This window comes from Spea bombifrons, chromosome 4 (assembly GCF_027358695.1).
Source record: "Spea bombifrons isolate aSpeBom1 chromosome 4, aSpeBom1.2.pri, whole genome shotgun sequence".
NCBI classification, from domain to species: Eukaryota; Metazoa; Chordata; class Amphibia; order Anura; family Pelobatidae; genus Spea; species Spea bombifrons.
In genome coordinates, this window is record NC_071090.1 from 44,054,412 (window position 1) to 44,082,013 (window position 27,602).

Consider the following 27,602-nt stretch of genomic DNA (forward strand, 5'->3'; position numbering starts at 1 on the left):
TGGGGAGTGGGCATGGCCAAACTGACCCAGGGAAACAGGACTTCACCCCGAGATTCCATCTCAAACCTGTTGTGTTTCCAAGTACGCTGAACATTAATCCTTATTCTGTCTCCTATCCACTACCCTAACCTAACCTTTAGAAACAATCACTTAATCACTTCATCCTTATATAATTACTAGTTGGGGTTGAAATACTTTCATTTGTTGGTTAGTTTAGTTCATTGCTTGCTAGATAGATTTAAATTGTTTGGTACTTGGTTTACTTAGCTGTTTGCTAAACAAAATGATGGTTTCAGTTGTTATTGGAAGAGGGCATAGGCAGCCTATTGTAACCAGCATGGAGATCATCTCCAGTAGGAGAAACTGCTACATCCGTAGCAGTTGCAGGTAAGTTGGTTACACCTATATTGTGGTATGTCAGATTCTGATTCACATTATAAAAACTCTAATAAAAAGTTTGATGAAAATCATTTAAAAAATGCCCCTGAAATAAAGGAAGGTACACTGACAAAAAACAATTGAACATGTGCCTTAAAAATGAAAATAAAGAAACTTAATGTTTTATTGCTCCCAGTGCCCGAGTAAACCTTGACTATGTCTAGACAGCCCTACTGAAAACAAAGCAGATGGAGTGTTTGCTTATTTCTTACATAATTTAAAATGTTTCAATGTCCCTGTTAACCCCTTAACGACAATCCACGTACATGTACGGGGTTGCCGTGCAACGCGATAACGACAATGCCCGTACATGTACGTGGTAACGTTATTTGCCGTTTACCGCGGCGTTTTCGCCGCGATCGGCGGCATCGCGGTTTTCCTGGAAGCCTCACAAGTGAGGCTATCCAGGCAAACAAAAAAAAAAGGTTTTGCAACCTTCCGATCTCCGCAATTCACGGAGATCGGCGGTTGAAACAACAGACCGGCGATGCAAATCACCGGTCTGTTAAACACGCCCCTCGAGCCCGATTCAAATCGGGTAAGGGGCATTCCAGGCTGCTTCTACATTGAGGCATGCCTGCAATGCCCCAGAGGGGGCTTCACAACCTCCCGATCGCTGTGATTCATCGTGAATCACGGCGATCGGTGGGTTAAACGACAGACCAGTGACTGAGATCACTGGTCTGTCAACCCCCCCCCCGAACCCGATGCAAATCGGGTGAGGGGCATTCCAGGCTGCCTCTTCATTGAGGCAAGCCTGCAATGCTCAGGGGGGGGGCTTCACAACCTCCCGATCGCCGTGATTTACAGTGAATCACGGCGATCGGTGGGTTAAACGACAGACCAGTGACTGAAATCACTGGTCTGTCAAACCCCCCCCCCCGAACCCGATGCAAATCGGGTGAGGGGCATTCCAGGCTGCCTCTTCATTGAGGCAAGCCTGCAATGCTCCGGGGGGGGGGGGGGATTCACAACTTCCCGATCCCCGTGATTCACAGTGAATCACGGCGATCGGTGGGTTAAACCACAGACCAGTGACCTGGTCTGTCAATCACTCACCCCCCATTCCAGCCTGCCTCTTCATTGAGGCAATGACGTTTTTTAACTATACACTGAGGTTGTGTAGCCTCAGAGGGGGCTACACAGCCTCAGTGTATTGTAAAAAAAAAATTAAAAAAAAATAAAATTTAAAAAAAAAAATTTTTTTCAAAAAAAAAATAATAAAAAAAAAAAATATATATATATATATATATAGTTACATGTAAAAAAAGTCACGAAAAAAGTGCAAATAGGTATATATGTATGTTTTTTTTATACACAATTAGCGCTACATACAATTAGCGCTGTATCTTCCCAAAAAAATCCCACACGCAAAGAGTTAAAATATTGGCATTATAAATGCCCATAGTGTGCCTAGTTTTAAAAAATTATGATTTGATGGGGTAAATTGAATTGGCCGGCTTCAAAGATGTCCCCAGTATGGGACGTGGGCACAGAGTGACCAGATGTATAAATGGCAAAAATATACACACCTCACAAAGGTGGCCTTTTACCTCCCAAATAACCCAACAAACCCCTGCATGTGGGGTATCACTGCGCTCAGGAGATGTTACTGAATACATATTGGGGGGGGTGTTTGACACTGACATATACCAGGAGCGGTACATTTATACCTGAAGTACAACGTGTGTGAAAAAAATACAAAAAAAAATTACTACCGTAAAGTTTGACAAAGGCTAGTGGTAGAATTAGTTCATGGAAAGGGTTAAAATACCAGCATTTCAAATACCTTGGGGTGTCTAGTTTTTAAATATATATGGTTTGATGGGGTCAATTGCATTGGCCGGCTTCAAAGATACCCGAAATGGCACATGGGGCAGAATGACTAACTTTGGGGAAAAAATTGTTTTGAAATGGCAAAACGCTACCTGTACTTATTGCCCCAAAACGTGCAGAAAAAAGCAAAAAAACATAAAAACATTGGGTATTTCTAAACTCAGGACAAATAGTCGAATCTATTTAGCAGGTTTTATCATTAGTTTTTGCAGATGAGTAAAAGTTTTTTGGTTTAAAAAGTGAGAGAAAGTAATTTTTAACAAAAAATCACCATATTTTATCATTTTTTGTATAGTAAATTAGATGGTATGATAAAAATAATGGTATCTAAAGAAAGCCCTGTTTGTCCTGAAAAAAACAATATATAATATGTGTGGGAGCACGAAATGAGAAAGAAGAAAATCACAGCTAAACAATAACACTGAAAAACGTTAAAAGAGCCATTGTCCCACAATATACTACGAGTAAAAGCCCCTATTGTCCTTAAGGGGTTAATGTATATTTATGTATTGATTTATTTGGTTTTCATAGTTTGTACTTCAGATGCCAAGATACGTTTATTCAGGCTATAGGATTTTTGGAGTATGCCATGGAAGCCGTCACTGCCCTCTACAATTGTCTAAATTGCATGTTATTTACAATGGAAATGTGTCGATTGATTATAATTTTCGTTGTGTTTTATTCTAGGACTAAAGATTGTTTCCTATAAGAACTTTTTATGTTTTCCAAAGGTCTGACAATTTTTTCTCAGATTCATATAGATATAAATATAGACACCTATAACAAATGAAAAAACACAATTATACGTTCTGGGAAAAAATGTGGTTACTGTGGTTTCTAGGTAAGTAGGTGATCTTTGGAAACTTAAGTGATGTGTCTTCAGGGAATATATGTTGTGATGATGTCTTTTTAGGGTACTTATCCCACTTAATCTATGGGGTACACATTTCTGGCTCAAATGTGAACATTTTTGCAATTTAACCCACTTTGCTGGCATGACATAGGGGTATGTCATGACCGTATAATATGATAATATAACATATATGTAGTATTATGTTATGCATGATACTTTCACTTATCATTCATATTTAAGAGATTTTATAATTAATTGCATAAACATTTGACAGATACATAATCGTATAAACCAGTGCTTTGTTCTATACAAACAAACAAAAACATAATAAAATTAATTAATTTTAGAATGAACATAATTCTAACATATTTCTAAGTTGCTTGTATAGTGTTTTATAAAAAAGACCATATATATATATATATATATATATATATATATATATATATATATATATATATATATATGTAACCAAAGAAAAATGGGCACTCACGGATCTTTGTAGTATACTAACAGTATTTTTGAGTGTGCAGCCGCTCCCTTTGGTTTGTATATATATAATTATAATTAAAAGGATTTATATGGATTTACCATATAAGGATTTTACCATATATGGATTTACCCCCCTCCAATTGATCCCAAAGGTGTTCAGTGGATTTAAGGTCAGGGCTCTGTACAGGCCACTCACGTTCTTTACGGACCTTGCTTTGTGCACAGGGGCACAGTCGTCGTGGAAAAGAGGAAAGAGCCTTCCCCAAGCTGGTGCCACCAAGCAGGAAGCATACAGTTGTATAAAATGTCTTTGTAATATAGAAACAAAGAATTTGATTGCAGATAAGAACCATTTTGCCCATCCATACTATTTTTTCTGATGTAAGGGGTTTAAACACAGTCTTTGGTCAGGTCCTAAAGTGAGTAAAGCTTTATATCTAGCCCATGAATGTTTACATTCCCTCACTGTATTAGCCTCTACCACTGCCGCTGGGAGTTTCATTTATCTACTAGCCTCTGAGTAAAGAAGAACTTGCTTACATTACACCTAAGCCTTTGGCCTTCAGGTTTTAGACCAAGACCTCCTGTTCTAACATTGCTCCTCCACAAGGATTGCCCGTACTGAGAGGCCTGGCCTCAGACTCCGAAAAACAGATCTAGAACATTATTCCTTCTCCATCAAACTTTACAATAGACAATATGAATTCCAGTAGGTAGCATTGATCAGGCATCCACCAAACCAGATTCGTCCATCAGACTTTCAGGTAGCGAAGCATGATTCATTATTCCAGGGAACACACTTTCAAAAATTCAGTGGCGTCGTGCCTTACACTTGGCATTCTTCATAGGGATTTTCGACTTGTGTGCAGCTGCTCATCCTTGGAAACCCATTTCATGAATTTCCTAACACACAGAGCGGTCTGACTGTCCAAAGATTTTAGGCAGGTGTGAAAAATGACATGTTTATACTTTTTTTTATCATTTTGTAAAATTAGAAAACAGAAGAAAAATAAAACTCAAATCAATATTTGGGGTGACCGCCCTTTGTCTTAAAAACAGCATCAATTCTTCATAACACGTTAAGGAATTTGGAAGCAAACAATTTTACAACACATGTGCTAATGATCATCAATTTAATATGTAGGTTGAAACACTGAAATAATTGAAACAGAACAAGCTGTGTAGGAGGGATAAAACTGGATGAGGAGCATCCAAGCTCATGAACAAGTTGAGGTTGCCGAAGACAGTTTAATGGCAAGACTGATCACAGCAAAAAGACAACGTCCCTCCCAGGCAGAAATTTCAAGGCAGACTGTGGTTTCCAGGTGTTCTATCCAAGCTCTTTTGAAGAAGCGCAAATAATTGTTTGAGGTTAAGGACCGTAGACACAGTGATCGGCCAGTGCAGCAGATGAAAGATTTCAAGCAGCGCCATCAGCCCAGTATTAGCAGAAAACAGTGGGATTCTGGTAAACCCATATACTGTCTGTAGAAGTCTGGTCAGAAGTGGTCCTTAAACAAGGCCAAGTGACTCAACTGTTCAATAAAACACAGGGACTGAGATACATATAAATGGCAGCAGGTGATCTGGACTGATATGTCGAAATTTCAAATATTTGGCTGTAACAGAAGACAGTTTGCTCACTGAAGGACCAGAGAGGGCAGACAACAGCGAAGCATGGTGGAGTTTCCTTGCAAGGTTAGGGTTGCATTTCTGCAAATGGAGTCGTGGATTTGGTCAGAATTAATGCTGAGAAGAACAGGCAGATATTTAATAATCATGCAATACATCAAGGAGACATCTGATTGACCCTGCATGTATTCTGCAGCATGAAAATTACCCCAAACATACAACCAAAGTCATTACTGTAATCATTAGTGTAATGAAGAACAAGGAGTCCTATAAGGGATGATATGGCCTCCACAGAGCCCCAATCTCAACATCAATTCTGTCTGGAATAACATGAAGAGAAAGAAGCAACTAAGGCTATGTAAATCCACAGAGTGACCGTGGTAACTTCTCCAAGATGTTTGAAACAACCTACCTGCCGAGTTCCTTAAAAAACTGTATTCAAATGTACCTAGTGTGAATGCTCAATAACTTTGAGACACAGATTCTTCCCAAAAGAGTTGAATAAGCAGATTTGATTTGCTCGTGCACACGAGGGAGTGTCATCAGCCATACTACTCTCTCTCCATGAAAACAACACATGTCTTATATACCTTAACACACAAGACAGCTATGTGCTAAGATCTGTCTACGTAGCAAATAATTAGTGTCCTGAAATACACATACAGAAAGATACAGAAAACCATTCATCCTATTATGGTCAGTTTATGTCAAAGACCATGTTGGCAGCTGAGATGATCAATCACTTTCTGACCCTCCCCCATTGTGGTCCTTGAATAGACTTGGTCAGTTTCTCTTAACTTACTTGGAGCAAGAAATAGCCAAACACCTGTCCACTCTTAACCTTTCATTGCACATAGAGTCACACAGAAAAGGACACTCAGGGTTGCTGAGAAGCTGAAGGCACATAATCAATATTCACACTAGAATTGATGTTTTTTTGAAGGCAAAGGGTAGACACACCAAATATTGATTTGATTTGTATTTTTGTTCTGTTCACATTTTGTTATAAACTATTATCTATTTTTGAAAGCATTCTTACTCTACAGCATTTTGTCACACAGCACTTTTGCAGAATGTTTCACCACTTCTGCCTCTGAGCACACTCTATTCCTTTAAGGATGAACCGTGAGAGGCTGTCCTAATCCCTCCATCCCTAAACAGCCCCAAAACATTTTGCCTGTCCCATCCTTGTCCCCAAACAGCTCCTTAATGCCCTTAAACAGCATGTCTGTGCCATATTTGCCACCAAACATCTTTACTACCTTGCCATCTTTGTTCCCAAACAGCTAGCCTGTTCTATATTTGCCACCAAACAGCTTGTCAGTGCCCCAGCCCACCCCAGTAGTGTGTCTCTCTTTCTCCGTGCTGTGTGCAGACTCATCCAGAAAGCAGGAAGTGGATGTTATATCAAGTCCTGCATGCTGGATCAGTCAGACTGTCACGATCCCGGCCGGAGTACGGTCCGGGGGGACTCACCACATCGCGCTCCCGTGCGGAGTGCGTCGCCCGAGTACCCGCGGCGTCACAGCCCCGTCCGGGACGCGTCGCCCAGGTGCTCGTGGCGTCGCGCTCCCGTGGGGAGTGCGTCGCCTGAGTACCCGCGGCGTCACAGCCCCGTCCGGGACGCGTCGCCCGGGTGCTCGTGGCGTCGCGCTCCGGTGCGGAGTGCATCTCCCGAGTACCCCCGAGTGGCGGGTACTCGGTACTTACCCCTCCCGGGACAATCCAGCCACACAGGGTCCTCTTCCGCGGCGGTTCACAAGAATGAACCGCCGCACAGCGATGGACACCTCCGGTGTCACAAGACACGCCCCCCTGCCTGACCTCTCAGCTCCTGACCCGGATTGTTTGACCATTCTCTGCCTGCTGCCTTTTACCGACCTTGGCTTGATTCCTGACCACGTTAACCTCTCAGCTCCTGACCCGGATTGTTTTGACCATTCTCTGCCTGATACCTGGTTCCGATCTCGGCTTGATCCCTGACCTCGTTACTTCTCTGCTCCTGTCCTGGACTATCTGACCAATAAGAGACTGGTCCATTTGTATCCTGCATTGTTTCCACACCTTTGCAAACGTAACATAACAACTGAGCCTACATGGAAACCGCAGGATTAGCCGATGCTGTCGCTGCTCTCGCCCAACAGATGGCGACAATTACACAATCCCTTCATGAGATCCAAAACGGACAAAATCAACAGCAACAACAGATTGTACAAATTCAAGGTGCTCTCCAGGTACCTGGCAACCTGCCTCCAGCACCAGTCGAGGTGCCTGAACCACCAGTACTTCAAGGAGCAACAGCGCTGGAACCACAAGTGCCCTTGCCAGACAAGTACACCGGAGACCGCACAAAATACCAGACCTTTATGAACTCATACTAAATATTGTTCCGTCTCAAACCTAGAACTTATGCTAATGACTACATCAAGATTCACACGGTCATAGCCATCTTGTCTGAAGAACCCCAACTCTGGGCCCATCATCTGATCCGTAACAATAGTCCGGTGCTTGACACATGGAACACTTTCCGGCAGGCCATGGATGCACTATACGCCGATACGTTCCAGACCACGTCCGCTACCAGTGCCTTAAGAGCCCTTCGTCAAGGGAAACGTCCAGTAGAGAACTACATAGCCGAATTCTGACGTGTCTCCCTCGAGACAACATGGAATGAGTCGGCTTTACATGACCAGTTCCGGCTGGGCCTGTCGGATTCGATACGAGATGAACTTGCTCGCTCTGCTATCCCGTCCTCTTTGGAAGACTTTGCCACATTGTGAGACCCCAGAGGAACCTATGCAGTTGGGACTCATCCGAGGTCCGTTGTCAGGTGCCGAGAAGGACCGACGTCGGTCTCTTGATCTCTGCCTGTATTGTGGTACCCCAGGCCACTACGCCAACGAGTGCCAAAATAAGAGACGACTATCCCGGGGTAAGCTACCCTCATTATCCATTCCGGCCACCCATGGTGTTTCTCCACATTTACCACATCATTTGTCCCTCTCCATTACATTACAGTGGAAGGGGAATACCGTCGCTCTCGCAGCTATGATTGACTCGGGTGCCAGCAGTAACATACTCGACACAGACGTGACCCGTCAACACGTCATACCTGTCCAGAAGAAGACAACACCTCTACTGCTCCAGTTAGTGGACGGACGTCCTCTACAGTCCGGTCCCATCACCACAGAGACATCACCCTTGCACATGCACGTCGATCCTGATCACACGGAGTACATATCATTCGATGTTATACCCTCTCCTGTGTTTCCAGTTATCTTGGGACTCCCCTGGTTATGGACTCAAAACCCTCACATTGACTGGACATCCAACTCTGTGTCATTTCATATCAATAAAGACCCTTATTCACAAAAACCGCCTTCGTCCATCAATATAGCACACGACTACAGCTCCCTTCCGATACCCACGATTCCGAGTCATTACAGCCGATTTGCTGATGTGTTCGAGAAAAAAGCAGCCAACAGATTGCCACCCCACAGGGAGTACGACTGTCCGATCGACTTGTTCCCAGGAGCCCCTATTCCGTTCGGCCGTTTGTATCCTATGTCCGAACCTGAACTCGTCACCCTCAAGGCCTACATCGATGAGAATCTAGCCAAAGGCTTTATCCGACCATCCACCTCCCCCGCTGGAGCAGGGATTTTCTTCGTTCCCAAGAAGGACGGAGGATTACGTCCTTGTGTCGACTATCGGGAACTGAACAAAGTGACAGTAAAGAATCGATATCCTCTGCCGTTGATCCCAGAACTTATGGAACGAGTTGGCACTGCCTCCTACTTCACCAAGATTGACCTGAGAGGCGCATACAATCTGGTGAGAATAAAAGAGGAGCATGAGTGGAAGACAGCATTCAGATCCCGGTATGGACATTTCGAGTACCTAGTAATGCCTTACGGGCTATGCAAGCCCCAGCCACGTTCCAGCATTTCATGAACGACGTGTTCAGAGACATGTTAGATCGTTTTGTTGTGGTCTATCTCGATGATATACTGATCTACTCACCATCGCTGGTTGAACACAGAGAACACGTTTCCAGGGTACTGGGACGTCTCCGAGAAAACGAACTATACGCAAAACCCGAGAAGTGCGTGTTTGAAACACAGACCGTGGAATTCTGGGGCTTCATTTTGACACCTACACGAGTGGAGATGGATCCAAAGAAGGTTCAGGCCATCCTACAGTGGCCTGCCCCGAGGGACCGAAAGAGCGTTCAAAGGTTTGTCGGCTTTGCGAACTTTTATCGGAAGTTTATCCGCAACTTCTCTAAAGTCATACAGCCCATCACCGCTCTCACGTCCGTCAAACGAAAATTCCACTGGTCTGAAGACGCACAGAGAGCCTTTCTTTTTCTGAAGGAGCGATTCACATCAGCCCCCATATTGATCCATCCGATGCACCAAAAGCCATATACGTTGGAGGTTGATGCCTCTGACACAGCGGTTGGTGCTGTTCTCTCGCAAAGGGCCGATGTCGACAACCAACTCCCCCCGGTGGCCTTCTTCTCACGTACTATGACTCCTGCAGAACGGAATTACGGAGTCGGAGAAAAAGAAATGTTAGCCATGAAATTAGCACTAGAAGAGTGGAGACATTTGTTGGAGGGGACGCAACATCCCATTACCGTTTTCACCGACCACAAAAATATGGAGTATTACAGGACCGCCAAACGGCTGAAACCTAGACTCGCAAGATGGTCCTTATTCTTCACCAGGTTCCAACTTCATATAACCTATAGACCAGGCTCGAAGAACACCAAGGCGGACTCACTGTCCCGCATGTGTGACGTATCCTCGTCTCGTCAACAAGACGAGGAGACCGTGTTAAGGCCCGGGCATTTTTTGGCTGGTACCCACTCTTTCTGGGACTTGTTCCACTTCCAAGCATCTGACACCGTCCCTCCAGAGAACCTCCAATTACGCAAGAAGAACGGGTACTACTACCGTGGAGACTTGCTTTATGTACCTCCTGCCGCACGTCTCCAAGTTCTACAATACTGCCATGACACACCAGCAGCAGGACATGGTGGTATGACCCAGACCATGGACCTGATAAACAGATCGTTTTGGTGGCCCACAGTACGCAACGACGTCCTTTGATTCGTTCGATCCTGTACTGTTTGCGCCAGGGCCAAAGGCACTCGGAACAAGCTGGCTGGTCTTCTGTGCCCACTCCCGGTCCCCGCGACACCCTGGACAGACCTGTCAATTGACTTCATCACAGACCTACCAGTATCGCATCACACCACCCTCATGGTGGTAGTTGACAGGTTCACGAAAATGGGTCACTTCATACCAGCCAAACGCTTACCCTCAGCTGCTGAAACAGCCTCTCTTTTTATACGCAACATATTTCGTTTACATGGATTACCAGAGACTATCGTGTCAGATAGGGGAACCCAATTTACTTCAAAAGTATGGAAGGCCTTCTGTGACACACTCCACATCCACCGCTCCATGTCTACATCATTCCATCCACAAAGCAACGGCCAAACGGAGCGGACTAATCAAACGCTAGAGCAATACCTCCGCTGCTTTACCACCCATCTCCAAGATGACTGGTATGAGATGCTCCCCATCGCCGAATTTGCATACAACAATCATATCCACTCCTCCAAACGTTTGTCTCCCTTCTTTTCGATGTACGGACTGCATCCATCCATGCTTCCTGGTTCTCCGATCCGTAGTGTGGTCCCTTCTGTGACGGAACGCGTAAAGAACATACTCGAGACACACAAGATGTTACGCAACACCCTCCATAGAGCACAAGAGCGATATAAGGCACAAGCAGACAGACGGCGTTCCGCTGCCCCGGTCTACAAACCAGGAGACAAGGTATGTTTATCAACCATCCATCTCAAACTGTGTTGTCTCACTAAAAAATTAGGACCTAGATACGTAGGACCGTATGTCGTGTTAAACACACCCTCATCAGTAACTGTTGAACTACAATTACCCCCGACGATGAGGATCCATCCCATCTTTCACGTATCTTTGCTGAAGCCTTATCACGCTAATCCTTTCCCGGGACGCAGTCCCGATCCTCCAGCTCCGGTACCATAGACGATACGGAGGAATATGAGATAGCCAGCATCTTGGATTCCAGGCGATATCGAGGACGTCTTCAATACCTCATCCAGTGGAAGGGGTATGATGTCAGTCACAATTCATGGGAAGACGCCCGTGGACTACACGCTGAAGACCTGATAAAGGCATTTCACTCTGGTCATCCCAGTCGCCCTGGACCCTTGAGGGGCCGGAGGCCCCTCCTCAGGAGGGGAGCCTGTCACGATCCCGGCCGGAGTACGGTCCGGGGGGACTCACCGCATCGCGCTCCCGTGCGGAGTGCGTCGCCCGAGTACCCGCGGCGTCACAGCCCCGTCCGGGACGTGTCGCCCGGGTGCTCGTGGCGTCGCGCTCCGGTGCGGAGTGCATCTCCCGAGTACCCCCGAGTGGCGGGTACTCGGTACTTACCCCTCCCGGGACAATCCAGCCACACAGGGTCCTCTTCCGCGGCGGTTCACAAGAATGAACCGCCGCACAGCGATGGACACCTCTGGTGTCACAAGACACGCCCCCCTGCCGATCTCTTACCCCTATGGAGAAGAAACACGTCCATTGGACGTCATCATAGTTGGGGGCGGGATCTGGAAGGGCAGCAGGTTTAAAAACAGAGCACTGATGCCAGTTCAGTGCTCAGTTGTTTTTACAACTAGCTGTTGTTCTTACCTGGTGCTTACCTGTTGCTTACCTGTTATATTGATCCCTGTTACCGACCTTGGCTTGATCCCTGACCACGTTGACCTCTCAGCTCCTGACCCGGATTGTTTGACCATTCTCTGCCTGCTGCCTGTTACCGACCTTGGCTTGATTCCTGACCATGTTAACCTCTCAGCTCCTGACCCGGATTGTTTGACCATTCTCTGCCTGCTGCCTGTTACCGACCTTGGCTTGATTCCTGACCACGTTAACCTCTCAGCTCCTGACCCGGATTGTTTGACCATTCTCTGCCTGCTGCCTGTTACCGACCTTGGCTTGATCCCTGACCACGTTGACCTCTCAGCTCCTGACCCGGATTGTTTGACCATTCTCTGCCTGCTGCCTTTTACCGACCTTGGCTTGATTCCTGACCACGTTAACCTCTCAGCTCCTGACCCGGATTGTTTTGACCATTCTCTGCCTGATACCTGGTTCCGATCTCGGCTTGATTCCTGACCTCGTTACTTCTCTGCTCCTGTCCTGGACTATCTGACCAATAAGAGACTGGTCCATTTGTATCCTGCATCCTGGTTTCCACACCTTTGCAAACGTAACACAGACACTGCATACAGGGAGAGAATCTGAGAGATCATCTGATTGGATGATATCTACACTCTTGGTGTTCCTATCTGTGGGTATCACCCGCACCTAGCACCTTTAAAGGAGCCCTGTCACCCGTATTGGAGATTCAGAAGCAGTGGCGTAGTGACTAAAGTCTCAGTATATTATTCTACGTAAAATAACAGATTTGTTGATTTGGTGGTGTGAAAAAGGGCTAATGGCAGATGTGGATATGTTTTCCTTTTGCTCCCATTTCTCTCATTAATTCCATTCTATAAAATCACTTTCTATACCTTTTTATTTCCTATGTTTAGCTTTTGTTTTGCTACTGTATATTCACTCCCCATAGATGCTATGCTGCAAATGTATCTACCGCATAGCACGGATGTATGATAGTGTTACTGGTGGTTGAGGAGAGTGGTCTAAGGTTTTGGGCAGTGGGTGTGGTTAATTTTTAAGTAAGCAACTGATAGCTGCGCTGCAAAATGTCCTTGGAAATGTTTTTCAAATGTTAACAATTATGCTGTTTGTGTGCGTATATACACTTATCAGCCTTAACGTTATGACCACTGACATCATGGTGAAGTGAATAACGCTGATAATCTTGTTATCGTGGCACCTGTCAGTGGGTGGTATATATTAGGCAGCAAGTGGACATTTCGTCCTCAAAGTTGACAGACTTTCACAAGGGCCAAATTGTGATGGGCCACAAAAGTGGTCCAAGGAAGGAAAAGTGGTGAACCAGGCTCATTGATGCAAAAGGGGGGCGAAGGCTGGCCCGTGTGATCAAATTCACAAGCTACTGTAGCTCAAATTGCTGAAAAAGTTAATGCTGGTTCGGATAGAAAGGTGGCAGAATATACAGTGGATCCCAGTTTGTTGTGTATGGGGCTGTGTAGCCGCAGACCTGTCAGGGTGCCCATGCTGACCCCTGGGGCCTACAATGGGCATGTGAACATATGAACTGGACCACGGAGCAATGGAAGAAGGTGGCCTGTCTGATGAATCATGTTTTCTTTTACATCACGTGGATTGTTGGGGCTTATGTGTCGCCTGCCTCGAGAACACATGGCACCAGCATACGCTATGGGAAGAAGGCAAGCTGGTGGAGACAATGTGATGCTTTGGGCAATGTTCTGTTGGGAAACCTTGGGTCCTTCCATTCATGCGGATATTATTTTGGTATTGTGACGAAAATTGCGGGCTCTCTCCAGATGTTGCTGATAACTCTCCAGGTTGAATACAGGTACTGCATTTAACCATGCAAGTCAATATAGCCCAGCTTACTAATCACAATGTGATATATTGATATACAGTGATATGTAAAAATACAAGTAAAAAAAAAATCAATAAAAATGTTGTAACATGTAAAAATAATTTCCCACTGATAGCACCCTCAGAAGAACCATCCAGTTCCAGGGGGTACGTGGGGGTACAATAAATGAGAAAGAAAAAAATTACAGCTAAATATGAGTACCGCTATTAAAACAGCTATTGTCATGAAGGGTAACAAAAATAAAACAAAACTTTGTCTTTATGAGATTAATTAATTTATTGACAAAACTGTATCTTCAGTAACTGTCTCTAAATTAAAAAAAAAATCTAGTACGTTTTGTAATATCTAAAATATTAGAACTATTAATTAGAACTAGGTACTATACTACTTGCTAGACTGAACATGTCCTTGGTTTAGAATGTGTTTCAATCTATCTCAAAACTGAGTGATAATTTAATTAAAATGAAATAATAATATAATTATAATGACATAGACACATGCATGTGAAAATAGCACAACAAATTTAGCAAGCTTTTGAGTGATTGGGTTAATAGTATCACTCAATAGACAGACGCACAGATATCTTGCGATACTTAAAATAAAAATATGTTTGTAAAGATTTTAATGCTAATCACAGGAAGGCTGCCATATAATTGTTTATTATAACATGCAGAGAATAATTATAATTAAAAACAAGATAAAACATGCATTTGTGAAAAGAAAAGAGTACAGCCACAAAAAAAGTAAAAAGGGATTTAATCAACAATTCCCAAAGACAATGGCAAATGAGTTAAGCGTGAAATGTAAAACCTTAACCAAATTATACAAAATTCAAAAAAAAAAAAACATTTGTCGGTACCAGACCAAATATCTAAATATATATAATGCAGAATTATTTCAAATTATTGAATTTCTATATTTTTGTTATACTCAACACCCTTATTTAAACAGAATGATTGTTACATGAAATTTACGTTTTTATTTTGTAATCTCAACACTTTGCTTAAGATTGAAAATAAATGCTAAACAATGGTAATTATTTACCAAAACCGTCAAAACCATTTCTGACTTTATGTATTAACGTGATAAAACGTTTATGTTAAATTTAAATGTGAGCATTTTCGTTGCTCATAGCTAAGAGGCCTCCCTTACAAAAAAAATACTGCAGTTTTTCTGAAGTAATACTGCAGTTTTTTGGACATGAAAAACTGCAATACTGCACTTTTACTGCAGTATTACTGCACATTTACTGCAGTTTTACTGCATTTGTACTTCACTGTACTGCAGTTATTTTTGTACAGAAGTACAAATGCAATAAAGCTACAGTACTTTGAAGTACAACTGTAGGTTTGCAATATAAAAAAAAAGTGCAGTAAATGTGCAGTAATACTGCAGTAAAAGTGCAGTATTGCAGTTTTTTCATGTCCAAAAAACTGCAGTATTACTTCAGAAAAAAACTGCAGTAATTTTTCGTAAGGGCTGTTTAGCTCTCACCATAAGTGCTGTACACCTGCTGGATAGAAACGGCCACACGCTGTAATAGTGGAGCTGAGAGATGTAAGACTGTAGAAATAATTCACGGTATCCAGCATGTAGCCACACACACAAGCGATTAATCGGCCTCTGGCCTTAAAGTACCAGGGGTACTTCTTTGTTCCTTGTGGCTAATATGACATTTTGAATTATTGTATGTTGTGGTTGTCAGTCTGAATTAAAGTGAATAATTATATTATTTATAAAAAAATTAAAACTTAAAAACATACAGGTATAATATATGACCTCAAACTGATAAATCTTTGACTTAAAAAAGCATAAAGAATAAAAAGTAAACTCTAGCCACCAGCCACCATATTGGTAAATAAAATAGTATCTGAATAGATAAGTTGCATGGACAAAAAAAGTAGTATTTTGAGTCAGTGGTGCCCAGACTGCCTTCATTCATTCAGAGATATTGTACATTTACATTTCTAACACAGCACTGTCGGAAAGGTCTTTTGAATAAATGGCTTTAACGAGACATACTGTTTGATAAGGCTTTATTTCTTAACCAGTGGTCAAGTTTATACAGTGGGCTCCTGGCATCTTTATATTCCAGTTATTCCTTGTTAACTAATACAACGTGTTAGACACCCCTTTTTTATAAGAACCCAAAATGCAGCAATTTCTATTTTTATTACAGCTGCATATAATGTCACCAATAACAATGGTAAAGTAATAGAAGATTAAACACAGGATAGTCAAAAGTTTCATTGTTGTAAGGAACTACGATGACACGTTATCTTATTATTAGCCATTACCCAACTTATGTATATATATGTGTGTGTGTGTATGTATATATATATATATATATATATATATATATATATACATATATACATACATACATTGAAAATATAAAGACCTGTAAGCCGTTGGTTTAAGGAAGCCTGAATTTGTTAGGCTCAGGCGCTAGTAATTCATTGATTATATCGATATGTAATATCAGAATGAATCACAATGGGTTTTTTTCAGTTATGAAGGGCTTCTACATAAAGTAGTCATTTCTGCAAGCAGCAAACATGTCACCTTCAGTCAGATTATATGGCTGTAACATGGAATCATAAAATATAGACACAAAAAGTATAAAAAAGTGATCCTGGTCTAAAAAATGGTCTCATTATTGTAGCAACCAATGGAATGATCCAATTACCAAAACCATTCCATTGTTGCTATACTGACTTTGCTTCAGAATTACTTGTACTTAACCCCAAAAAGTAAATTTCTAAACTGCCAGGGAATATCTTTATTATTTGGCATGTAACGTGTGCTAGGCAGTAGAGCAGAGTGAGCCTGTGTGGGTTTCAACCTGGCTTGTCTGAAGCAATATGTCACCTTGGCTTCCATGCAGGCTTGGCAAGCAGGACCTGGTTTTCATTCAGCCCCATCACCACTGATTCCATACTTTGGGTTCTAGTTCCCCCTTCTGTATAGGGCAACCAGTTATATAAGCTAGTGACTAGCAATACATTGTACTTGCTTTCATAAAGTACTGATGTATACTTCTTGTATTCATTACTCTTGCTTTTATGTATAATTTTACTTTTTATACCCTAGCAGTGTGGTATTGTATATTTTAAGCATGCATACACCATAAAAAGTGTCAAACTGAGGTTTCACATCTGCTATTGTTTTTGTACATTTTAACTGCATTTTTGTAACTGAAAGAATGACTAACTCAACAGCTTGGGGACCACTGCTTAAACAGTATGAACATCCCTTATTCTAGTTCTACATCTGTAGCTGTGCGAAGACAGCTGTACATCTCTTGAGGAAGGTCAGCTCTGGTAATGTTATTCCCATCCAAACGCAAGTGCTTTATCCTAGAGTATTCCAGGGGTCCGACAACTTTACAAAAACTGGAGAGAGTAAACTCTGAAACACAAAAATAGCACAATTGTTACACAGGTGTAAGCATAGGGCATAGAAAACTACAAAATGATATTTGTGCACTTTACCAGTGTTGAGGTTTATTATTATTATTAGTAGTAGTAGTAATATGTTTAATTGTTGTAGTGCAGAGATTAAAAAGTGATATTTTTCCTTATGTCTATATTGAACATTCTGCTTATTTTCCTGATCAAATAAACCAGAATATTATCTACTTTAAGCACCAACCATTATAAAACAAAACATATAATTGAGAAAATTAGTAGGCTAAAAACAGGGACTACTACTACCAGGTGGGCTTGAGTCTTATGGGGTGCTCCAGTTAAGTGTTCCTAATGCAGCAAAAAAAATAATTACATTTTACTTTTGTAAAATTAGGAGACCCTATGGAAAATTAGTGCATTAAAGTTGAAATGTTATTTTAGCTTTCTTGGAAAAAGTTATTTTTAATATTCTACAGGAATTTTCCAAAAATGTGTACCACATGTTCTGTGCTTATCTTCTCACAGTTGATCAGCTAGAGTTGTGAGCTGATACAAACAGAAGTTAAATGTGTTTTCTCTTCAAATAAGCAATTAATAGTTAATGCAAATATTATCTCCTTTTTTGTTCTATGTTAAAGTAAAATTGTGAATGAATGTTGGTGGTCTGATAGATGTCTAAAAGGTTGGCATAAAGCAGCTAGTAACTTCAATCTCATTTCTGGGTTAAGAAGAAAAATGAATGTAGCTAAATTGATCCAAGAGAATATGGAGTCTGTTCCTCGGATGGCAGTCTAATGGGTGGGGAATCTTACATACACATAGGAATAGAGACAAACAGTACGTGTGGAAGTTCCAAGTCCTTTTCTGTTTTATGGGTCCCCACTTCTTATGGATTATCACTCTTGGATCTATTAACTAAAGTGCAAGTGCTTGCAAACTGGCACAAAATACGAGTTTGCAAACTCAGTAAAGCCTACTTGTGTTAACACAAGCAAAACATAACTAATCAACTTACGGAAAGGTTGATTATATGCGAGTAGAAAAAAGCAGGCAACTCACAGATTCAGAATTAGTTTCAACTTGCAAAGCCCACCTCACCTGAGGGGCGTATACCTTTATAATACAAAATGGGGGTCCTTAACGGTGCAAATGATTGTCCTCCCTCTGCTTCCATCAGCGGGGTAGGGGTAGTTAAATAATTGTAAATAATAGTACATTGCCGGAATATATCCTGTTCCCCTGGTCAGAGATGTGAGTGGGTTAAATATTATTTAACACTAACTCTACATCTTGTTTCCATTGGGATGGAGTTTTAAAATTAGCATAAACCACATCCTCATTGCTTTAATTGTTTACATAGAGTGCAATTGTCTTTTTTCTAAACACAATATGGAAAATAAATAATAAAAAAACTATTTAAAAATATTCTGTTATCATCATTGCAACCAATGGAGTGATGTAGTTGCCTAAAGATGCCATTGGTTGCTATGGCAGACACACTTTCTAGCTTTCCCCCAGTATCTCTTTTCATACATGACCCCAACAGAACGTTACTACAGGCAAGGGTGATTGGCCATCTATTCTGCCCATTTATTTTCCGCCACAAGACCTGAGGCTTTACTTGGTTATTAGCCTATTGGCTCTTTTTCTCAGTGATTTTCCTGGGTACCTGGGCACATGATGTAACACAGCATCTGCAATAATTGGTGTGTACCTGAGTTGTGACAAACATATACATAAATATGTTATCTTTAGTAAGGATACTTACTTACTTCCCAGATATTTGTAATCAGAGTTTACTATTAATCATAATCATAATCAATGGCTGTGCATTTAGCAGACCCAGAAATATCATAGGTTTCAAACAACCATTCAGAAGAATGGTGCGTATGCTTTGGACTTAATCAATACCTCACCACTCTTTTGGTGAAGAAATACTTGTTTTGGCTTCTGATGCTATAAATGTAGACAATATCTAGATTGAATGCTTTTCGGAGCAGGGCTCTCCCTACTATTTGTTTCTGTAGGTCCAAAATTCTATGATGACACTATATAAATAAATAATAATAATCTGAACTTACCCTTTATTTTACCTTCTTTAAATATAGTAGTCTCTTGTAGTTTGTTTTACCCAGTTGTATATTGAATATTTCTATTATATTTCCTCCTGATATTATTTTTTGTTCTGTAAAACCTGGGCAATTTTCAGCAGACCCTTTTTTGACTTCCTCAAGAGTACCTCAATATCTACCTGGAGGTGGGCCTAAAACTGTTATATGTAATATTCTAGGTGAGGTCTGTAACGTAACCACATCCCTCTTTTTTCTACTAATAATTCATATTACTGACTTGCATTCCCCACTGCTTTGGTCTGCGTGTCTGCCTCAAAGAAATAATTATTCCTAACTGATATGGCCAACCTAGTGTTCTGCATACTTGCATCTCACTAAAATCAACCACATAGTTTACTTACCTAGATGCATTTGTCTGGCCTAGAATTTGAAATTCATATGTACATGCAATGTTATAAACATTCTCCTACAGGTTTTTCTGCATAAACGTGTACAAATGTGTCAATCATCTGTACTGGTGGTTTAGCTGTTATAATTTACAACAACGAGTATCCTACTTCTTTCCAGTGAGTTGCGGGTACCTGCAAAAATCAGTAGCAAAGAGCACATGATATGTAAACTCACTTTGGATTTTGTTGACATGCAGGTAGAGGTTTTCCAGGCCTTCATTAACAGCTGGAATACTGCCCAGGTTATTGAATGAAAGATCCAGCTCAAGGAGAGTTGAAATATTGAAAGCATTTCCAGGTACACCTGAATCTGAAAGCTGATTGTTGGATAGGCGGAGGTATTGCAGTGCCTTAAAGCCTTGGAAATATTCATCTGGAATATTGGTGATTTTATTGTTGTCTAAATATAGCATAGTTATGCTTGGAGGAAGCCCCATTGGTACCTTCGTCAGCTGATTATAACTTAGATCTAAGTATGTAAGTGATTTTAGTCCTTTGAATGCGCCTGAGATTGAGTCTTGCTTCAGAGCGTTGTGCTGCAAATGTATGATAGTCAGGTTCTCCAAACCTTCCAAGATGTTGGGGGTAATCTTGGAGATTTTATTGTTGGATGCTTGCAAATCATCAAGTGTCTTTGGCAGTGGTCCGACAAGTTCAGTCAGGTTGTTAAAGTTAATATGCAGTTTTTGTAGCTGTTTTAATTTGGAAAAGGCATTTTTCTTAATATTAGCGTTGGATAGAAAGTTGTTGCTTAGAATTAGCCATTTTAAGTCTGTCACATTGTTAAACGTATCATCGTCTATGCCCTCAATCAAGTTTTCTTGCAGGTACAAATACTGTATCCCTGGTGGAATGGTTGGAATTTTCTTTAATTTGAGGTTGTTGCAGTACATTGCTGTGGGGTAGTTTGCTGGACAGTTACATTCTGGTGCACAATTTGGAGACGCTGGACCAAATGCTAAGTTTGAATAATCATAACCCTCTGGTGAAGGGTATGCTCCGTAATCATAGTCAGAATATTGGCATAAAATGCTTGGAATAAGTAGCGCGAAAAAAGGAATGGAGTAAAGATGCATCTTTGCAATGAATTCTTTCCCTGAGTAATAATAGGAAAAAAACAAATTAAGGATGAATCTGATGGTCAACTTTTTAAATCACCTCATGACATTTTTATGAATATGTGTTTAATGCCCAAATGCATCGACATATGATTTTTTTTTATAGAATAGCACACCTTACATTAATAAATAGGGCAATCAAGAGCATATTTTTAAATTTGGACCATTATTTATTTCTGAAGATACGTATACAGTCAGATTTATCACTTTTCTTATGTCTGCCATTGTGTTTGTCTCCATGACCAAGAAATATGCATATCTGAATACTCTGCATACAAAATGCCAAATATTTTACTTCTTTCAATAGGTTAGGCTTTATCCTATTCTGTAAAAAAAATTAATGGTCTACAACCATTTTCCTTCATTATCTAAGATATTTGAGCCTTAATTTAAACAATTTCTTTCAAATTCAGAAATACTCCATTGGTGGCTATGCTGATGGCACCAGAGTTGCTCTCTATAGTGTGTTAGCAGCACAGAAGTAGCCTTGGTCAGGTTTGGTTGAGTGTATATAGAGAATGAGAATATAGGGTTGCAATAATAATTACTTTGGGTGATGGTTATCGATTAAGTTAATATTTTTATAGTTAATAATAATAATGATAATATGTTATACATAAACAGGCAAAGTATCCTCATGCTGTTTTGTTTTTTGCATCCTATACCATGCTCAAGGTGTGGAATGCTGTTTATTTGTTCACCTGTGTTTTCTAGCTTAGGACTGCTGACTCAGCTAGTGCTAGCTAAAGCGATTGATTTCCCACCTATTGTGGGCGTGTTGTTCTTATATTTTTATAGTTGAAGGGATCATCAAAATAGACAGATATATTCTACAACTAAAAAAGGGAAAAAAATGTGTAATTTGTTAAAGGAGCGCATATGTTTTTGTTTTTTTTTAGCATTCCAGTAAATTAAATATTTTTCAATATCTATACTTAATATTTTATGTACTTTTTACTTAAGACATTTGTGTAAACTAGTAAACTATAAATCATAATATATGGATTACAATTTTAGGCTGGTATATAATGGCTACTAGATTCTGTGTAGACTTCAAGCTGCATAGTTTTCAGGTTGTACACAAATGTTTTGTCTTTGTATATGAATTATACAAATGTAAAAAAATCTTTACAATAGGACAAAATGACTATGTAACACTGGCATTCCCCAAATAAATGTGTTTAATCACAAATGTTCTTTATCAGATAACATTCTAAACACAACTGCAATGTATGTGTCACATTTGATGCTCAACAAAAACTTGTTTCACGTATTGAGTAACTTAAATATTTCTGGATTACTGCCTATAAACTGGAGGTAACATATATGGATATATAAGTTGTGTATATACTAATATTTTAAGTTATGTTTTATAACTTTAAAAGTTTGAAATTATATTTGAGATATCCTATTTAATAACTAGGGCTTTTAGATGTTGAGTGTTTTGATTAAACAATTCAAAGAAACTAGATATTCAACCAACACTTTATAACAACTTACAGTGTTACAACAGTTTATTTTCACAGAACCACCAAACATTTCAAAAGCAAGATGTTTGCACTTAAAATTTGAACTACAACAGCCTTAGCCAAAATAATCAGCATTTAGTTATGTTTTACAAGATAGTAATGCGTTACAAAAATAGAAAGAATTATTTCTTTAGTGTAATTTAGGTGGGGTTTTAAGTGAAATTCTCAAATGTTATTATAATGCTTTAAGTTATAGGTTGCAAATCTGTATAGTTTAGCTAGTAAAGTTTAGCTTTTAGTAAAACCTGTACATTTTAATGCATGCCTGCACAAGCCCCTCGCTAAGAAGAAACTTTTATGTAAAAGCAAAACATTCCTGAAAATGTAGGATTAACTCTGAAACAAATCACAGCGATTCCGTTTTGTGATCACATAAAGTAATATGCCATATTTAAAGAAATAGACGTTATTAATGTCTGGTAATTAAAAAACAAAGATTGTGTTTTTATGACTTCATTTCACGTTAGATCTGGCAAATGAACATAAACTTATCACATTTACACAGACAATGTATAGTTAAACATGATTGAAGCATTACTTACCTTGATGCTGCTCGTTCTAATTCCCTACACAGATTAAAAAGAGTCTGAATCAGGTATCATGTGCTGTAAACAATGTCGGGAGGGAACTGCCTGCCAGAACCACTGTAATTCAGAACTGAAAAAAGAAAAGTGAAGAGGGAGAAAAAAAAGCTAGTCACACTGCTGTTATGTCATCATAACTCTTTGAGTGAGTGCAGGTGGACGTGTATAGCTCAGCCCAGCTGCCATTACTCTGAATAAAATTAATCAGGATAATGCGGAAATAATAATAATAATTAGTATACGTATCATTATCAATTATGCCCCAATTATGGCTGTAATTATGGAAATCAACAATTTCAGTGAACAATAGGTTATTTTCTCTTTCCATTTAATAAATAGTTCAAAAACTTTATAATGTGAGGTTTGAAATGTGTGTGCTTTGCTCTATATACCAATGTGGTTGCCTATTGAAAATGATAGTTTCAATTCATGTGCTTTCCAAGATTGTACTATGCTATACATTTAAAATAATTTTACTTCAATAATAGCGTTTACATTAAAATGTTTGCACCTAATAGGTCGCAGGTTTTGGTTTTCAAGAAATGGCACTTTTTAAATCAATGAAGGTGTTTATATTAATACAGACTTCTACTAATTTATCTACAAATATAAACAGAAAGCTGAGTTCCTGTTGATATTGATATTGTTACATTCTATGCATATTCTTATTATTCTAATGTTTTGGGTTTTTAAATGATTTTGTGTGCTTAATACTTAATAATATCACTTGCACAGCCAAAATGGCACATATAAGCACACACGGTAACACTCAACGCGCTTTTGTAATATTAATGTGTGCCACAGATTCTTTTTTTCTTTTCTACTTCCAAATGTCTGCTTTTAATCATTTTGTGCTGACTAGAGTTCTTTTTGATTTTTCTTTCTTGGAAGCAAGTCAAAAATGTATTGCTGACCTTTTATGGTGGTTTTAAATCATTGATGTTGTGAAGGTATTTAGTTGCCCCTAATACAAAACAAACCAGAAAGTTGTTACTCAATAAACAGATGAGATTACTGGGATGATCTTGTGCAACTTGTGTCTTATAATAATGAATCTAAACAGTAGATCTCAGCTTTTAATTGGATAATTAGGGACCAAACGGTAGCAATTTTGTGTATAGCATTTCTACATGAACCTGTTTATGGATCAGCAACAACTTTCAGTATATTATTAGTATGGTGAGCAGGGAAGAAAAATATTTAACCAAAATGTTGTGTTATGTACAAAAATGTGAAAGGTCTTTCTATGACACCAGATTTTGAAGTGTGGTAGAGCTGGAACAATGATCTGTATATGGGATTCTATGATGGACTGTGGGATTCGAATCAGTTTTCACCTGCAACTAGATGTGACATGCGGTGTCACTGGAGGCTATTTAGTTTTTTTATATGAATCGCATTTGTTACATGCTGTTACCTGTTAAGCAAAATATTGCAAACTAAAGTCCTTAAGTTTGGATTTCATATGTCTTCAACCCTTGAGCAATAGGACCTTTGACATACAGCTGAAGCAGGCTCAAGGGATAATATAGTGTCAACAGAGAAAGCAAGAAATGCATGTTTGTCCTACAGCTGTCCTATTTGATGTAGTGGTTCACAATTTTAGAGCTGAAAGGCATCCACTTTCCAACTCCTAAGGGTAGTCCTGCTACTACATAAAGTCTGCAATTCTTCATAATCCATTTATTCCTAAAACAATGACATGTTTAAGTCATCTTTGGTTGATTTATAAGTAGTTTAAAATGCATTCTTTAACTTATAGGGAAAAGCAAATAATTGGATCATTTCTAATGATGTGTCCAAAAGTCTTTTTATCGGCTGTAGAGCTAGAAAAAATGCCTGGGGGAAAAATTCTAGGATGGATACATTGGGCTCTAAACTACAACCATGGAGTTATGTCTAATCTGTATGGACCGGACACACCACATGAATATATGTGCACATGGCATTATTTTGACAATATCACTGCTGTACAGAAACAAAAAATACATACCACAAAAATGTACATTAACAACTTTGGTAGAAATTACCTAAATAATGTCTAAATAATGGAGGTGTTTGCTGACTTTCTTGGGAACACACATGATGCCAATATCGTGCAACAATCCTGTTAGGTCGTACTTTGCCACATCAGTTTGTGAAACTTCTGCCTTGTTAGAGCTGTCCTGGTCCACTACAAGTGCTGTTATTGTGAAGTAGCAGCATCCAGGAGTATCAACAACACAGCAACAAAGTCATAGGCCACACATTGTCATTGATTGGGGTACTGAAGCATTTATCTCATAAAAATTGGCTATCATTTGTAGCATTAGAAAACTGTTTTAGGTGCTGCATGAGATGGGTTTCCATGTCTGAGCTGCTACACACAAGACAAAGATCACTTTGCCTAATGCCAGTTGGAGATATGTTCTCTGGAATGATGAATGAATCTGGGTTTGGTGGATGCTTGGCGAACACTACCTACTGCAACGCATAGTGCCTACTGTATAGTTTGATGGGGCAGGAATAATGGTTTGGGTTGTTTTTCAGGGTTTGAGCTAGGCTTCTTAGTTCTAGTGAAGGGTAATGCTAATGCTACATCATACAAAGACATTTAAGACATATGTATGCTTTGTGGCACCAGTTTGAGGAAGGCCCTGTTCCAGCATTACTGTGCCCCTGTGAACAAAGCAAAGCCCATAAAGACATGTTTAATAAGTTTGGTGTGGAGGAACTTGAGTGGCCTGCACATAGCCCAGGCCTTAACCCAACTAAACACCTTTGTGATCAATTGCAACACCAATTGCAAGCTATTATAGAAAGCTTTCTCAGAGGAGCAGAAACTACTAGCCGCAAAGGATGGGTGCTAACTCCACATTAATGGCCATGGTTTTGGAATGGGATGTCTAAGAAGCTTATAAATGCATGATGGTCAGGTGTCTAAATAGTTTTGGTCATATAGTCTATATTCATTGAAGTTCATCCAAGTTCCCAGATTTAGGGTTAAATTTGCTTTTCAATCTCAAAATTTTCCAACATAGGTTCACCATAGCTATTCATTTCAGCTGCTATTTTTTAACTTAAAATTCAAGTCAGATGCACATATTTATTTTGCTATGGAAGCTCACAAATGTACATTTTAAAAGCTTCACCCTACTTTCCAGACTAGTTGTTTAAAACTAAGGACCCCTTTATGGCCTAAAGCAGCTTCAGAACCCCTAATGTTCAAAAAAGTCTTAATGGTTCTCTCAAGTACACCTGAGAACCAATAGGATACCAACCCACATTTTAAAAATGACTACAAACAATAACATATTGTTTGTAGTAATAAATTGTGCCATTGAAGTGTTTCAATATTCTAGTTTCCTTCTTACATTTTCTTCTTCCCATAGACAAAGCTTTTCTTTCCAGACATCGTCCAGGCTATGTTTGTGAATGTTTCATTCTGTTCATACCTGCCTGACACTACTGAGATTAAAAGGTGTGTTATTACTCACTAGGTTGTGTGTTATTAGTTTTGTGTGTTATTTTTTAACTAGAAAAGTAAGAGGGATGGATAATACAGGTGCTGTAATCCCAGATATCTTTTAATGTTATTTTCAAAGCGAATTAGAAAAAAATCCTAATAAAAGAAACGGTTACAGGAAAAGTTAAGAGAATTTGAAACACAATACATAAATGAAGAATACTGTTCCAGCCAAACCCACTTACCACAGAAATGTGCAAGAGTGGCTTAAATATAATAAAGAAATGCAGTGTTGAACATGATAGCCATACTACTAAAATCCAAATCATCCACATGTGGTAAAACTATAGATGTATGGATATTGTTTGAAAAAAATAATTTTAAGAAAGGAAATGTAATCGTTTCTTTTTCTGATTTGGGGAAACTGGGAATACTTAATGTTTGACAGTGAGAAATCTGAGATACATTTTGAAGCCCCAGTCAATGGAAAATGGGCATAGATAATATTTAAAAAAAGCAGTAGCAAAGTACTACATTTTATTGTTTACATGGTGGTGATTGTCATACTTGAAATACAACAGTTTGCTCTAACCAAAATGTATTTAGTTTAGGGCAAAGATTATGCAGCAAATACTAGAAGCAAAAATAGATTACCAATAGTTAATATGTTTGTGACTTTTTAGAAACGAAAAAAAACAATATGTATTTCCTAAAGATTAATGCTTTTGACTTGATAAAGGGAGGACTCCCGAAAGCTCCTCTATTATTTTAAATACTGTTAGTCCAATAAAAAAGGTATTACAAGATTCTGCAACATTCTGTTTTTTTGCATTCTAAAGATTAACAGTTTCATGGGAAGTGTGATGTAATTTAACTGCAAAACAGCAGAAGTATTTAATAGAAAACATTTATTTGTGTCCTTTCAAAATAATGCAAGGGAGATATGGATAAAGGTTGAATAGTTTTACTATGGTCTACATAAAATGGCATCAAGTAGTAGACTTCCCATATCTTCCTTGCACTGGAAAAAAGATTTGAACAACTCTGAGAAGATAACTTTTTTACTTTGAACGTAGTATCATGTACATGTTTAATGGATACAACTCATGTTTTCCCATTTTTGAACAGTTAAAG

General features: G+C 39.6%; 1 protein-coding gene across 1 annotated transcript; it reads right to left on the bottom strand.

Annotated features, from left to right (window-relative positions):
* Window positions 1-15,880: 15,880 nt before the first annotated feature.
* LUM (lumican) lies at window positions 15,881-23,129 on the bottom strand. Its single transcript, XM_053462409.1, has 3 exons — window positions 22,982-23,129; window positions 19,968-20,888; window positions 15,881-17,272 (listed from the first exon to the last, which is right to left on the bottom strand). The coding sequence occupies exons 2-3, from the start codon at window positions 20,866-20,868 to the stop codon at window positions 17,118-17,120; spliced, it is 1,056 nt and encodes a 351-aa protein (XP_053318384.1). The 5' UTR covers window positions 20,869-20,888; window positions 22,982-23,129; the 3' UTR covers window positions 15,881-17,117.
* Between the last annotated feature and the right edge of the window lie 4,473 nt (window positions 23,130-27,602).

Excerpts from the sequence above, each read along its gene's own strand:
- LUM (XM_053462409.1), bottom strand. The coding sequence starts at position 20,868 with ATGCATCTTTACTCCATTCCTTTTTTCGCGCTACTTATTCCAAGCATT. Across the intron at positions 17,273-19,967 it reads GCATGTCAACAAAATCCAAA|AGTTTACTCTCTCCAGTTTT; the intron begins GTGAGTTTACAT and ends TTTGTGTTTCAG.